At 34.7% G+C, this 16465-nt stretch overlaps 1 protein-coding gene across 4 annotated transcripts in view; it reads right to left on the bottom strand.

Moving 5' to 3' along the window:
• DDHD1 (DDHD domain containing 1) overlaps nucleotides 1–16465 on the bottom strand; it is a 99179-nt gene that overhangs the window by 50558 nt on the left and 32156 nt on the right. For 2 of the 4 annotated variants that reach the window (XM_047736387.1, XM_047736386.1), the window contains exons 2-3: nucleotides 8453–8626; nucleotides 1426–1527 (exon numbers count right to left, since the gene is read on the bottom strand). In XM_047736387.1, the coding sequence (XP_047592343.1) occupies nucleotides 1426–1527; nucleotides 8453–8626 (276 nt within the window). The remainder of the gene's footprint in view (nucleotides 1–1425; nucleotides 1528–8452; nucleotides 8627–16465) is intronic. The other 2 variants (XM_047736389.1, XM_047736388.1) reach the window with 1 other exon arrangement.

Raw genomic sequence — 16465 nt, forward strand, 5'->3', positions numbered from 1 at the left:
TTATCTTTAACTGGGATGAGAACAACCTAATTTATTAGAATATAGGGTAGTTTTGAAATGGATATAAAAACCAATTATCACTGGATATTGCTTGTTGAAAGATGTTTTAATAAGATATCAAAAAAATATTGAAGAAATATTTTCTACTCTGATGTTCAAATCAGTATGGTTATTGCATTTCTATAACTAAGGTATGCCTGGTGAAAATAAGCTCTAAGGAAAAACAAAAACCAAACCTTTGTGCTCAAGGAATACGTAAGTTCTCTGTGGCAGCTACAATGTCTTGTACCACAATTTGTACCACTGGCACCAGCGTCCTAGCATAGTGCCGACGTGTCACAAATTCAGTAATGTTTGTGGAAGCAGCGGATTAAGAATGTCATAACATATTCATGCATTCATAACTTGATAATTATATTCAGAAGGCCTTAAACTTTCCTCTCTATATCTCTGGTATAGAGGTGAGAAAAATCCACATACCCATCTTCAGAAAACCAAGCACCTTAAAATTGCTATCCCTGATTTATTTAAAAAAAAAAACCTTTTTAAGCAAAATATTATCTCCCAATATATATAAAGACCCAGAGGTACAAAGAGATTAAGTGACTTCCCACAAAGCTGATTACCAGCAGAGTCTAACTATTCTGACTTGAAGATGAGTTGAAAATAACCTGAAGTTTAAATATGAAAGGTTATATAGCCGAGGTCAAGATCTAAAATCGTTAAGTCATTTTTATGAAAACCTATTCCCTACTAAAAACACATAGAAAAGTAAATCATTTCAGGGAAATTATTCTTAGTTATGTGATAAATGTAATTTCAAAAATTTATGAAAAACCTATTTATATTTCACTTATCTGTCAGGATGCATTTTACTAACATTGAATACAGACCTAGATGCGATTAATGTAACAACCATAAATAATGTTCAATCAAAAAAAAAAAACCAGTAACAATGTACAAACTCAGATTTTCTTATAAAAGAGCTTTTTGTAAATTAGGAAAATCTTTTGCAAGAGTTTAATAATTATTTACTTTTCTATGTCTGATCCAAACCACTATTTTATTAAAGCATTTTTATCTAAAGTTTCTAAGCTACATCTTTGTTAAAATAGTTTTGAGTCACATATGCTTAAAACATTTAAACTATAGGACCAAGATATTAAGAGAATAGTGTTGAAGCCAACAAAATTTTGTTCCTTCTCAAAATCATCCACAAACTGCCTTAGTATTGGGTGAACATCCCTTTACTGGACTACACACATTATTAACAAATGTTTATGTTGCTTATAATTAGGTAACTCTAAGCAAAATAGCACAATGGACACATTTCTAAAAAACTAAAAACTTCTATGCTTTAAATGCTGAATACTATAAGCCAGGGAGAAATAACTACATGGAGAAATAAAACTACAATTACTGTACCTTGAGAACGCTTTCGTTTAAGACCTGCCGCATCTGTACTCTCCTTATATCCTCTCCATTTGAACAGAGAAGGGAGGGAGAAGGGAGGGAGGTGGTAGACAACTAAGAAAGCAAAAACACTGAGCTTCAAAGTAAATTTTAAATGAGGTTTGCCATTTTGCCTTTTTGTTGTATTAACTTTAAAAGATGAGTTGTATTTGACAAACATTATTCTAAATGCTTTATTTACATAACTTCTAATTAAAAACCAGTAAAGCAAAACATTAGTTTAATAATGTTTATCAAATAGATGCTCTACTTTTATTGAAAGAAAAAAAGGCAAATGATACCTAAAATTTATCAGTTAAAGACAACTATGTGATCATCATATTTAATGCCTTTACACAGATAGAATAAAAAATAGGTCTGGTATTTTTGTATGCATAAGGGATATATAAACCCATCTTCACAATACTAAGGTTATTTACTTTCACCAAATTAGGTGACAGCTGGTGTCCAAATTAAGAAGGAAATAAATAACATTTTAGACATTTAATGCAGTTTTCCTGAGAAAATATCACAATATACATTCCACTAGATGTCTTCTATTACTGAAGTATATAATGGAAGCTTCCCACAGAAACAAAATATTCTTTTCACAACTCTGTTCAAGCTGTGAAAAGAATTTTAAAATGAAACTTTTGCCAAAATAAATAAAATTGGAAGCTCTTTAACTGGTTAGTGATAAAATAATGAAAGTTAGTAATAAATGATGAAAAAAGTCACTAGTAAAAATGCATGCTGTGACATCTTTAAACATGAAACAGACAACATAAAGCCAGACATAGACTTGATTTTTGGCAAATCAGTAGACAACCTTGAAGTCAACACTTTCCCTGTTGAACATTGCTAGTTACATATCAGTAAATTTCTTTACATTTTAAATAAGCATTTTTTAAAAAAATCCACTTGAAATTGAACCTTATAAAAGTTTTTTTTCTTTTCTTCTTCTTCTTCTTCTTTTTTTTAATAAAGCAGTTTCTTAACAGTTCAGGAAATGAACCATAGAACCTTAATGACTTAGTTCAAATTTATGTTCTAAAACATCTATTTGCTTTTCCATCCTCACTCCCTTCTACAATAATGTCATATTCAAAGGTTAAATACTGCTCAAATATGGATATATTTAATTCCTGTTGAGCAGTATTAGATACATTTAAAAAATCTGTTGTATGTATAGGCAAAGCATATTCAAAGATTTGTGCAATAAAGGTAACTGAGAAATGTTTACAAGGCACTTAATAATTACAACTATCTGTAATTAGATAGCTACAAACTAGAATTTAAAAGCTGGGTGGTAACATTAAGATTATAAAAACATTTCATTGTTACAGAGAGGTAGAAAATGACAACTGAAGCAATTTTCTTCACTGAAAAAGTTTCTTCTCAAAGGTGCCTTCTGGTTAGTTATTGAGGAGTAGATGTACCACTTGCAGGAAACATTTTTAAACAAAAAAAATTCATTAGGAAAAAGCTAAATATCAAAGTAGATCAAACTGGCATAAATTTGAGACTTTACTATTCAAAGAAACAAAACCTAGGTTTTATATATCCACTAGTAAAACTAACATGAACCAAATCTATATTTACCAAAAGAAAACTAAAATAATAATAAAAAAAAGACATTAGTAAAAATGTATGCTGTGACATTTGGTAAGCATGGAACAGCCAACATAAAGCCAGACATAGACTTGATATTTGGCAAATCAGCAGATAACCCTAAAATCAACATTTTCCCTATTAAATATTGCTGGTTATAAACCAATATAAAATGCTTTACATTTTAAGTAAACAATTATTTATAAATCCACTTGAAATACATATGGACCTTTGACTATACTTCAAAATTATACAAACACTTTCAGAAAGCTACTCAAGATATAAAAAATAAAGGCTTTTCTTTCAAAAGGAACTGTATGATTTAGGGATTAAAAAAGACAAATACCCCAACTTACTAAAAATAGAAAAACATATTTGTTTAAAACATTTTCTTTTTTTTTTTAAGATTTTATTCATTCATTTGACAGAGAGATGGAGAGAGAACACAAATAGGCAGAGTGGCAGGCAGAGAGAGAGAGGGAGAAGCAGGCTCCCCACTGAGCAACTTGATTCCAGGACCCTGGGATCATGACCTGAGCTGAAGGCAGGTGCTTAACTGACTGAGTCACCCAGGCGCCCCTATTTAAAATATTTTCACAAAATTAAATAGGCAAGGTTCTTTATACCTTCCTCTCAAATCAAATTCTTATTTTCACTCGAAAGTCACTTGCTCTATTTGTCACAATATCTCACAGCATAGTTAGAAAACTTAATTTTTTTCAACCCAAAGGGCAGAATTAGTGGTACTACCATGAGCACAAGAGAGACAAAAAGTATTTACTATCAATCCAACAGGTATCCCCATTAAATGAAACTCACGTGCTAAAAAGCATTAATGAATTTTTTCCCCTAAAATGTGAAGTTTTAGTTAGGAATTTTTATGTTAGCAAACATATGCATAAACTCAAAATGTTAACTTATTAAATGCTAACATTTAATTAAAATGTTATTTTATATACCAAAGCCTTACATAGCAATGAAGAAGATTTAAAGCACTAAAGCATTTCTAATAAATTTCCATAATAATCCTTCTCCTCCTAAAAGGATTTTCTTCATTATATAATTCTGAAAGTAACCGAGTATCAAAAAAGGGGGTTGCTGATGACATACTAATTCCCAGAATAGAACAACTCAATGACTTTTTCCTTTCTAAAAGCTGGTAACCTGGATAATCTCAACTTTAGGGAAAGCAGTTTTGACATCTCAAACATGCCAACTGTAATGAGAAAACCCCCAGCAACCTTCTTGGAACTCAGAGAAATTAAGTTAGGTAAATTTATAAAAAGTAATAACTAAAAAGCTAGAAGAGGAGAATCCTCTTAGTCACCAAAGAGGGAGGAAAAGAAAAGCTGGTTAGAAAGGATTAGCTCCCCTACTCCTCTTGCCTTTTTGACTTTTGCAGTTCTGTATTCAGAATTTGGGATATTCTTATCCAGCAAAAGTGATAGGAATACACACTTTACATGCCAAATTGTTAAATGTTTTAAGTCCTTCAAGATATGCCAACACCTGTGATGTCACAGTATCCCAAAATAGCTTGAACAGTAACCTATGACTTTATATTGATAGTGTGACTCTTAGATAGCACATAGTTACATTTCACATTCTTAATCTGTTAATCTCTGCCTTTTAATTGGAGCATTAGTATTTACATTTACTGTAATTATTAACATGGGTGAATTTAGGCCTATCATTTCACATTTATTTTCTCTTTGTTCCATTTGTATTTTGTTTCTTGTTTCTCCTTCCTGATTTCTCTTGGGTTAATTAAATATTTTTTACTATTTTATTTTAATGCCCCAACTGGACTTTTTTTCTTTCATAACCTTGACATTTAAAAAAAAAAATCATCTTTATTGAGGTACAATTGACAATAGTGTAAGATATTTAATGTGTACATCATAGTAAACTGATATACATTGTGAAAGTGTTCCCCTTATCTAGTTAATTAAACCCCTCAACTATTTGAAGAGCTCTGATCAGTTGTTTTGTAGAATGTCCCTTAATTTGAGTTTATCTGATGTTTTCTCATGATTGGATTGATGTTATACATTTTTTGGGCGGGGTGAAGTACAGGACTAACCCATTTAAAAACTTTAATCTTTTTAAAACTGATTATTGCTTGCATCAATAAAGTGAGTCAAATACTACTCTGGTACTATATTCAGATATTTTCAAAATTACTTATTTGAAGTGCTGATTTTATTTGTAGAATTCATCCCTAGTGAAACTCTAGACTTCCATTTGTTAGGCTGCTAAGGTGGGGTGGGAAGAGAATCAATTTTTATTGCAACTCTACGAGAAAACAAAATTTAGATTAAAGTATCTAAATCACAAAAAGTCATGACATTTTTATGGGTTATCTTTATGTATGCTAAAAAAGTTATGCTAAACTTTCAATCTATTTCACTGCTCACTTTGAGATTAGTAGGAAAATTAACAAGGAGAAAATACTTTAAAAGCCAATTTATTTGTGGCATCAGCTACCCTAACCAAAACACAGATAAGATCAGAAAGAAAAGGAATTATTTTAATGTCCTTCAAGGCAAGAACTCTGTTTAGTTTCTTAGAAATTCCAGAGGGAAAATAATTCCACAGAGCACTTAAGAGTTCCTCCATATAGTTTTTTAAAATGTTTTTAATTATTAAGTGGGATTTTTCCAGAAAGTCTTATTTGAAAAACTCCACGGCACTGTGATCTCCAACTCTCTGTATTCCAACTCTGTTTGCAGAATATCTAATTCTGTATTCACTGTTTACTGTGTTATATTATACTTAACTCTTTGTAACTACTCTCACCTTTGGGTTTGTCTTTCCCAAAACTTCATGAGGTTCAAAACCCTGTATCTTTAACAAAGTGCCTAACACAGTACTATCTGCACATGGAAACACTGAAAACCTCCTAAAAATATGAAGAGTCAAGGCTTTCTCACATGTGCATGAGAAAATTTGGGTGGAAAAGATATTTTTACCCTAATGAATTAATGAGATATGAAATTTTAGAAGCTTGGAGGTAAGAAGCAAAATAAAAGATAATGTTTTTATCTTTGTAGATATGGTAAATTTGATTTTTCTAACAATGGTGGCTTTTTAGACAGCAAATATTCTTAAGACCAGTGATAATTTTCAAGTACACTACAAAATTTCCCATAATCTTCAAAGTCAAATATCACATCTTAACACAGAAATGTATGTTTTACATAAAGCTGAATAAAAACTAAAATGGCTCTGAATTTATGACAACAGTATATATACCACATTGAACTTAAAATCTTTGTTAATAACAAAATATACTGAAGCTTTACTTATATGCCACAGTGTATTTTAAAAAACCAATTTTTCTTCTAATGAACCTTAAAGAACCATCATTTTGAAAGATGACAAGGGAAAAATGTTCTAACAGTTTAAAAATTTTCTGTTGCTACTAATGAGAATTTTACCAAAGTATATCCTTAAAGCTAGCAAAAAATATTACTATAATATCCTAAATTGATACTCTAGAATCAACACAGACACTCTAGGCATACTAAAAGTCTACTCACACAAATATACCATGTTCTTTATTAGACTTCTTTAAATGACTGGTACATTAAAATTAGGGTACTGTGAAGAAAATGGAAGTATCCTGGTATCCTTAACATTTTGACAGGCAGTAGAAGTAAAAAAGACACACAAGATTCTAATTTTCACTGAAATAAAAACAAGATTCCAAATAGATGGATATAGAGATAAAACAGAGCTGGTGAGTAACTTCTATTGGATAAATTAGTAAGAGTTTTGAAAAAGAATGTTTTGAATACAGTACAAGAAAGGGAAATAATCTACTTAGATTTTTATTTTTTATACTCATCCTTTTTCTCCTCCAAGCTCTTGGGATTTTTTCCCCTACTAATAGTAATGAATTCAGGTGGCTAAACTGGGTTTGTTAAGGTGAACTGCCATTTCTGAGGGAGGACTGAAGGAGAATTAATAGAAAGAAATCTAGAATTCAGCCTTCTCCAGTAGCAATCTTATTTTGGTAGTGATCATGAGCCACAACTTTCCTCAGTTATGTAGACTTTTAATCAACTAGATACAAAAGATATGTTAATTTGGTGTGAACTAAGCTGTATAGTTTCCTTGCTTGTGATGTGTGTGTATGTGTGTGTGTGTTCACAGAGAAAAAATAGGAGAAAGAAGACTTAGGATGTTTGATACTAACAATAAGAAAAAAAAATTAGCCAATTTAAAGCTTATTGTTTTGCCATTATGTCATGTGAACAATCACTTTTTTTAAATTAACATATAATATATTATTTGCCCCAGGGGTACAGGTCTGTGAATCATCAGGCTTACACATTTCACAGCACTAACCATAGCACATACTCTCCCCAGCCAACTATCCTTCCCCTGCCCCACCTGCCAGCAACCCTCAGTTTATTTAGTGAGATTAAGAGTCTCTGATGGTTTGTCTCCCTCCGGATCCTATCTTTCTTTCTTTCTTTCTTTTTTTTTTTTTTACTTCTAACCACATAATTTTTTCAAGCTGCATTCTGTGAATTACTTGATCAACACTGAGTTTTTCTGCTTTAGAGATGTTTTGTGAGAAGGGGAAAAAAAACCCCACTTAACTCATATTTTAACAGGGCTTGCCAAGAAACCTCCCAAATAAAGGCAAGTATAGATGAAGAAATACTTTTTAGAAAAAAATATTTAGAGAAATCTATAAATTCTACTCTACCTATATTATACTCACCAGAATAGCTGATCCCACTGCCTGCAGTAAATGGAACAATAGAAGTATTTTTAACTTTACCACACATTTTGAATTTTACTCAAGATCAGACACATAATGAAACATGGCCATCTTGGCTATGATATAAATATTTTAAGGTATTGTAAACAAATGCAAATGCTGAGTAAGGGAATATAAAGAGTAGACTGTTTCAAAGTAAAAGTTGATGTGGTTATCAATATGGAAACAACCTAAAGGTACTCATACAAAGGAAATTAAGGTTTTTTTTTTTTTTTTTTTTAAACTTCAGGAAAAGAAGTGACATTAAAATATTAATAAAACTGCCCTTTTGATATAATGACAAATTTTTTTTGTAGATTCAATTTTCATTGGTAATTACAAACTACTGAAAAGGACTAATTCACAGAACCTTTAACAATTTGTACAATAGTAAGTCATGTTAGTGTCATGCCAATGAACACATATACTAAGTAAAATAAAAACAGACAGTTTGAAATTCATAGCAGTATTAAATTCTAAAATAACCAAATGTTTAAATCTGGAATTTTATAAATTCTAACACTCATGAATTACCATGCAAAATTAAGAACTACTCTAAACTTCATCAAGAACTTACTTGGTTTACAACATATTAATTGTATTAATTGGTCTTACCATCTTTTCCATCTATGGATTTTGACACTTCAATATCAAAATTTTCCTGCATCTGCTGACCTCTAAAACAGCTGAGATGTTCTTGCTCAATTAAATTACTTTCTTTTTCTTCTAGAGGCTGCCAAGTACCATCAATAAACCACTGTCCACGCATTACTGGTATTTTATCTGCCTCTGAAAAGAGAAAACACAGAATTATACATTTTAGGATCCAAGGGTCCCAGAGAGAGACATAGTAACTATAATTTTTATATTTTGTTACTACTGTGACAAAAACTTCCATGGCTCAGCAGAATCATTTAGTTTTAAATTTTAGATTTTAAGGCACCATACTTATTTTTACAGTATATCATTTTATTTATATTGGCTATTATGTAAAAATTATTTTGGCATTAGAAAGGCAGATGAGCTGTTATCTTTATAACTGAGGCCCTGAGTTACCCAAATTAATAGATGATGGTGTTAAGACAAGTTCATGCAAGATGCTGGTAATAGTTCCAATGTTTTAGAAAATACTGATACACGTTCCCAGAAGTATTTCAGAACTAGAGTGTGTGGTAGTAGTGTGTTGTACTTTTTAGAGTTGCCTTGAAGGTTATAGATTCCCAGTTAGAATATAGGAATAGCTGATATATTTAATTATAGTAAATTCCTTACCCATTTTAGAAAAAAATTGAATAGAAAGTTTTCTTGAATAACTGTAAACATTCCTTTGATTAAATACTGTTCCTAGGAGCACCTGGGTGGCTCAGCCCTTAAGTGTCTGCCTTCAGCTCAGGTCATGATCCCAGAGTCCTGGGATCAAGCCCCGCATCAGGCTCTCTGCTCCACGGGAAGCCTGCTTCTCCCTCCCTTTCCCACTCCCCCTGCTTATGTTCCCTCTCTTGCTATGTCTCTGTCAAATAAATAAATAAAATCTTTAAAATAATAAATTAATTAAAAAATAAAGATTTAAATGCTGTTTCTATAAGCCTAATACTTTCCTTCCTTCCAAACCTCCCCCCCTTCCCTTTCTTCCTTTCCTTCCATGCCCAGTGTGGAGGCCAATGCAAGGCTTGAACTCAGGACCCCAAGATCAAGACCTGAGCTGAGATCAAGAGTTGGAGACTTAACTGACTAAGCCACCAAGGCACCCCTATTTACTTTTTTTTTTTAAAAATAAACCACAGCTGTTAGTTATGTTATTTTGAATCCTTTAAGATTTGTAAAAAATAAAGCAAAAATAAAATGGAAATAACAAGCCTAAAAATAAAAAGCAAAATAAAACAAATGAACTTAATTATGTAGAGATTTGGTGGTTTAATCATATATAGAAAAATTATTTCAACTGGGTTTAACACACAGTAATTTTTACATATATGTATTAGGATATATCCTGTGAACAAAAAGAACTACAGATACATCTTAAGCCTGAATTTTGTTTCCTTGAGTTGTTCAAAATGTTATTCTAGCTTTCCTTGCTGTATTATTCTTGAGAATTCTGATGTAAGTCTAATTTTTTTTTTTTTTTTAAGTAAAGTGATCCCCTGCTCACTCTACCCCAGATGATAGAAAAAAAATTGCCTTTGAAGTCTAATAGTTTTTGACTCAGAGTTCATTGTTCTGGATCAATCAGTCTTGGTGGCCCCTTTTAATACATAAATTTCAATTTTTCTCTTGTTTCTGAAAAGTTCCCTTGGATTATGGTTTAGTCATTAGTTCTGTTCCAGTGATTTCTTCCCTTTAGGGACTCTAATTGTAGATATGTTGGGTCTTCCTTTTTCTATATGGAATTTCACACAGTTTCTCAAGCTTTTTATTTCTTTCTGCATTTTTTCCATTATTTTGTTTGTTTTCCTTCCTTTTATCAATCCCTCTTATGTCAATGCCCCTATTAGTATGTCCACAAGTTTGAGAAATTTTTTATTTGGCTGGAGTATTTAATAGTTTCCTGAAACTTCTGGGGATGATGGTGGAGTAGGAGGATCCTAAGCTCTCCTCATCCCAAGGATACAACTAGGTAACAACCACATCAGTGTAAATAACCCAGAAAACAATCCAGAGACTCTCCACAGCTAAATGTAGACATGAGGGCACACTGAAGAGGGTAGGAAGGGTAGAGACTTGGTTGGGAACCAAACTGACTGGGAGACTGTCCACAGGAGGAAGTGATGCTGTAGGCACAGAAAGACAGAGGAGCAGACACTTCACCAGGCATGGGGAACCTGCACTGGGAAGAGGAATCATCATAATGTGCAGCTTTGAAAACCAGAGGGTCCTAACATCTCAAGTTCTTACAATCAGTGGGGATTAAAAACTGGAACTTTAAAAAATTAGTGGGCTTGGGGCGCCTGGGTGGCTCAGAGGGTTAAAGCCTCTGCCTTCGGCTCAAGTCATGATCCCAGGGTCCTGGGATCGAGCCCCACATCGGGCTCTCTCCTTGGTGGGGAGCCTGCTTCCTCCTCTCTCTCTCTCTGTCTGCCTCTCTGCCTACTTGTGATCTCTCTCTGTCGAATAAATAAATAAAATCTTTTTTTTTTTTTAAAGATTTTATTTATTTATTTGACAGACAGAGATCACAGGCAGGCAGAGAGAGAGGAAGGGAAGCAGGCTCCCCGCCGAGCAGAGAGCCCGATGCGGGGCTCGATCCCAGGACCCTGGGATCATGACCTGAGCCAAAGGCAGCGGCTTTAACCCACTGAGCCACCCAGGCACCCCTAAATAAATAAAATCTTAAAAAAAATAGTGGGCCTGGCTCTGGAAGAGCCAGAGAGGGAGAGAATGTGAGTCCTTGGCTGAAAAGAGACAGTATTAGAAAAAGCCCCACTGAGATACAGATTAGAAACAGCAGTTTGAAAAACACCTGGGGAAGATTCATTTATGAATCTCAGAACGTATGCTGGAGAGACAGGGATTTTTAGGAGTCTTCTCCAAGAACAAAGGAGTTGGAGGGTGCCATTTGCCTCCCCATCTCGCCAGCCTAGATACAAAGACAACTGGAAAAACCACTGGGAACTCTCTCCACCTACCTTATAAACAGAGCTCTTTCCTGTGGACCTATCTCTTCCAACAAGCCCTCAGCAGGAGTCCATCCAAAGCAGTGCAACAAGTGTGGCAGTGTGCAAGTAGCCCCAACAGAGGCCAGAACTGCTCCAAAGTAACCCCTGCCCTGGGGAGAGGGGAAGACAACCACACACACACCAGTCGCACTGTAGCACCAGCAGTAGACAGAGGTCAGATGTGTGGTCTGACTGCAGGTCCCAAATACTAACAAAAGCTTCTCAGGGGACAACAAAGAGAAAATACCCAGCAGTTCAGTGATACTGCATCTCTGACAAAATCCTGGTCTGACTCCACTCAAAGTCAAGGCTGCCCCAGATTGGCCCATTAACAACACAAGGGCCAAACCTTGCCTGCAACAGGCAAACGGAGTCACTGCAGATGACTCGACTAAATGCAATGTGGCTCACCACAATAGTAGGGTACACACAACACACACTGGAAACACCTGAAGTGCTAGGTTCTGGTGAACAGGGGACTCTGCACTGCAGGACACTATAGGAATCTTCATCTTAAGGCCACTACTGTCAGGAGCAGGAGATGTAGCTGATTTATCTAACACATAGAAAGAAAGAGACAAAATGAATAAAGAATAAAGAATAGGACAAAACACAACAAGAGAGCTAAATGAAATGGAGATAAGTAATATGCCTCCTAGAGAATTTTAAGTAATGGTCATAAAGATAGTCAATGGACTTCAAAAAAGAGTCGAGAACCTCAGTGAGAACAACAGCAAAGAGAAAACATAAAGAGTCAGAGATGAACTCAATAACTGAAATAAAAAATACACTAGAGGGAATAAACAGTACATTAAAGGGAAGAACAATGGATTGGCAATCTGGAGGACAGAGTAATGAAAAACAATCAAGCTGAATATGAGAAAGAAAAAAAAGAAAAAAGAAAAAGAAAAAATAAAAATAGATTAAGAATCCTCAATAATACCATTAAGTGTAATAACATTCAAATATAGGGATCCCAGAAGGATAAGATAGAGAAAAAGGGACAGAGAATGTATGTGAAGAAATAATAGTGGAAAACTTCTTGAATCTGGGGAAGGAAATAGAAACTCAGATGTAGGAAGTACAGAGGACCCCCAACAAAATCAACCCAAGGAGGTCCACACCAAGACACACAGTAATTAAAATGGCAAAGTAGAGTGATAAAGAGAGAATTTTAAAAGCAGTAAGAGAAAAGAAAACACTCAAATACAAGGGAAACTCCATAAGGCCATTAGCTAATTTTTTTAGCAAAAAAGTTACAGGCAAGAGGGGAGGAGCATGATATACTCAGAGTACTGAAAGAAAAAACCCTGCAACCACATATACTCTAACCAGCAAGGCTATCATTCAGAAGAGGAGGAGAGAGTACTCCAGACAAACAAGACTTAAAGGAATTCATCACCACTACATCAGCCTTACAAGTAATGTTAAAGGGAACTCTTTGGAAAGACCATGAGCTGAGCAGGATAAGAACAGTAGGAAGCATAAAAACAGTAAAATTAAGTATATCTATAAAAATCAGTTGGGGGGGGGATGCCTGGGTGGCTCAGTTGGTTAAGCGGCTGCCTTTGGCTCAGGTCATGATCCCAGTGTCCTGGGATCGAGTCCCACATCAGGCTCCTTGCTTAGCAAGGAGCCTGCTTCTCCCTCTGCCTCTGCCTACCACTCTGCCTGTCACTCTGTCTGCCTGTGCTCACTCTCTCTCTCTCTCTGACAAATAAATAAATAAAATCTTAAAAATCAGCTGAGGGATTCACAAAATAAAAGGATGTAAAGTATGACATCATACACCTAAAATGTGGGAGGGGGTGGGCTCAAATTTAAGTGACAAAGTTCCAATAAAGACACAGAGTGATGGAATGGATAAAAAAGCAGGACCTGTCTATATGCTGCCTAAAAGATACTCATTTCAGACATACAGACACAGGCAGACTGAAACTGACCTGATGGAAAAGCATTTATCATGCAAATAGAAGTGAGAAAAAAGCTGGGTAGCAATACTTACAATCACACAAAAAAGACTTTATTTTTATTTTATTAGTATTTTCTTTTTAAAGGGAGAGTTTCGCTAAGCAACTCTTCAGGTTGCTATTCAAGCAACTCTTCAGGTTGCTATTCAAGTGTGTATGTGCTGAACTGCAGTTCTTTGATCCCAAATAAACAGTCTTGCTTAATTATTGCCTCCTGACAATTTTACTTTATTTTTTTTTAAAGATTTTATTTATTTATTTGAGAAAGAGACAATGAGAGAGAGCATGAGCGAGGAGAAGGTCAGAGGGAGAAGCAAACTCCCCGTGGAACTGGGAGCCCGATGCGGGACTCGATCCGGGAACTCTGGGATCATGACCTGAGCCAAAGGAAGTCCTCCAACCAACTGAGCCACCCAGGCGTCCCTTACTTTATTTTTTTAAATTTTATTTACTTATTTGACACAGAGACACAGTGAGAGAGGGAACACAAGTAGGGGGAGTGAGAGAGGGAGTAGTAGGCTTCCTGCCGAGCAGGGAGCCTGATGCAGGGCCCTGATCCCAGAACCCTGGGATCATAACCTGAGCTGAAGGCAGACGCTTAACAACTAAGCCACCCAGGCGCCCCACAAAACAGACTTTAAAGCAAAGACTCTAACAAGAGTCTATGAAGGACATCACATAATTATAAAAGGAATAATCCAAAAGAAAGATGTAATAATTGTAAATATTTATGCACCTGGCATGGGAGCATCCAAGTAGATAAAGTAGCTAATAACAAACATAATGAAAGTAATTGATAGTAATACAATAATAGTAGGAGACTTTAACATCCCACTTACATCAATGAATAAAACATCCAAATAGAAGCAACAAGGAAACAGTGGCTTTGGATTATACATTGGACCAGATGGATCTAACAAGATACATTCAGAACATTCCATTAAAAAACAACAGAATACATTCTTTTCCAGTGCACATGGAACATTCTCCAGAAGAGATCACATGTTACAATACAAAACAAGTCTCAACAAATTAAAAAATAATGAAGTCAACACACATCTTTTTTTTTTTTTTTTTTTTTTTTAAACCACAATGACTTGAAACTAGAAATAAACGACAAGAAAGGATCTGGAAAGAACACAAATATATGGAGGACAAATAACATGCTACCACAACAATGAACATGTCAACCAACAAACCAAAGAGAAAATAAAAAAAATACGTGGAGACAAATGAAAATGAAAACACAACAGTCCAAAACCTATGAGATGTAGCAAAAGCTGTTCTAAGAGGGCAGTTTAATAGCAAGATAGACCTACCTCAAGAAGGAAGAAAAATTTCAAATAAAAAACCCAAGCTTTCATCTAATGGAGCTAGAAAAGGGAAAACAAAACCCCAAAACAGTAGAAGGAAGCAAATAAAAGGATTAAGCAGAAAGAAACAAAATAGAAATTAAAAACAAAACAAAACATTAGAACAGATCAATGAAACCAGAAGCTGTTCTTTGAAAAGAGGGGAAAAAAAGGATGTTTTTAGCCAGACTCATCATAAAAAGAGACCGAAACAAAATCTGAAATGAAAGAGAAATAGCAACACCACAGAAATACAAAAGATTGTGCCAGGCATTGCCGCTGCGAAGCAGAAACGCCTCCATCTAGAAGATAAAAAAAAAAGAGGGGGGTCACCTGGGTGGCTCAGTTGTTAAGCATCTGCCTTCAGCTCAGGTCATGATCCCGGGGTCCTGGGATTGGGCCCCGCATCAGGCTCCCTGCTCAGCAGGAAGCCTGCTTTTCCCCGTGTCTCTCCCTCTGCTTGTGTTCCCTCTCTCGCTGTGTCTCTGTCAAATGAATAGGCAAAATCTTTTTTTTTTTTTAGATTTTATTTATTTATTTGACAGACAGAGATCACGAGGCAGAGAGGCAGGCAGAGAGACAGAGGGGGAAGCAGGCTCCCTGAGCTGAGAGCCACTGAGCCACCCAGGCACCCCTGAATAGACAAAATCTTAAAAAAGAAATACGAAAGATTATAGGAATGTTATAAAAAATTATATGCCAGCAAATTGGTCAATGTAGAAAACATGTCTTAATTTCTAGAAGTATATAACCTCCCAAAACAGAACCAGCAAGAAATAGAAAATTTGAACAGACTGATTACCAGCAATAAAATTGAATCACTAATCAAAAAACTCCCAACAAACAAAAGTCCAAGACCAGATGGCTTAACTGGTGAATTTTACCAAACATTTAAAGAAGAGCTAATATATATTTCTCTCAAACTATTCCAAAAAATAGAAGAGGAAGGAAAGTTCATCCTTCCAAATTCATCCAAATTCCAAATTCATCCTATGAGGCCAGCATTGCCCTAATACCAAAAACAATAAAGACATTACAAAAAAAGAACTATAGGCCCATATCTCTGATGAACATAGATGCAAATATCCTCAACATAGTATTAGTAAGTTGAATCAAAAAATATATTAAAAAAAAACACCATTCACTATGAGCTAGTGGGATTTACTTGAGATAATGAGATTTACCTGAGATGCAAGGGTAGTTCAATTATTCACAAATCAGTCAACACGATACATTACATCAGTAAGAGAAAAGATAAAAACCATATGATCATTTCAATAGATTCAGAAAAATCATTTGACAAAGGGCAACACCGAGTCATGATAAAAACCCTCAACAAAGTAGTTTTAGAGGGAACATACCTCAACATAACAAAGACCATAATGAAAAACCCAGAGCTAACATCATACCTGATGGTGAAAACTGAGAGTTTTCCCCTAAGATCAGGAATGTCCACTTCCCCCACTTTTATTAAACATAGTATTAGAAGGCTTAGCCATAGGCATCAGGCAAGAAAAAGAAGTAAAACATTCACTGTTGGCAGATGACATGATACTATATATAGAAAACCCTAAAGACTCCACCAAAAAAACTATTAGAACTGATAAATGAATTAGGTAAGGTCGCATGATACAAAATCCATATATAGAACTC

This window comes from Lutra lutra, chromosome 7, assembly GCF_902655055.1.
Source record: "Lutra lutra chromosome 7, mLutLut1.2, whole genome shotgun sequence".
Lineage (NCBI taxonomy): Eukaryota > Metazoa > Chordata > Mammalia > Carnivora > Mustelidae > Lutra > Lutra lutra.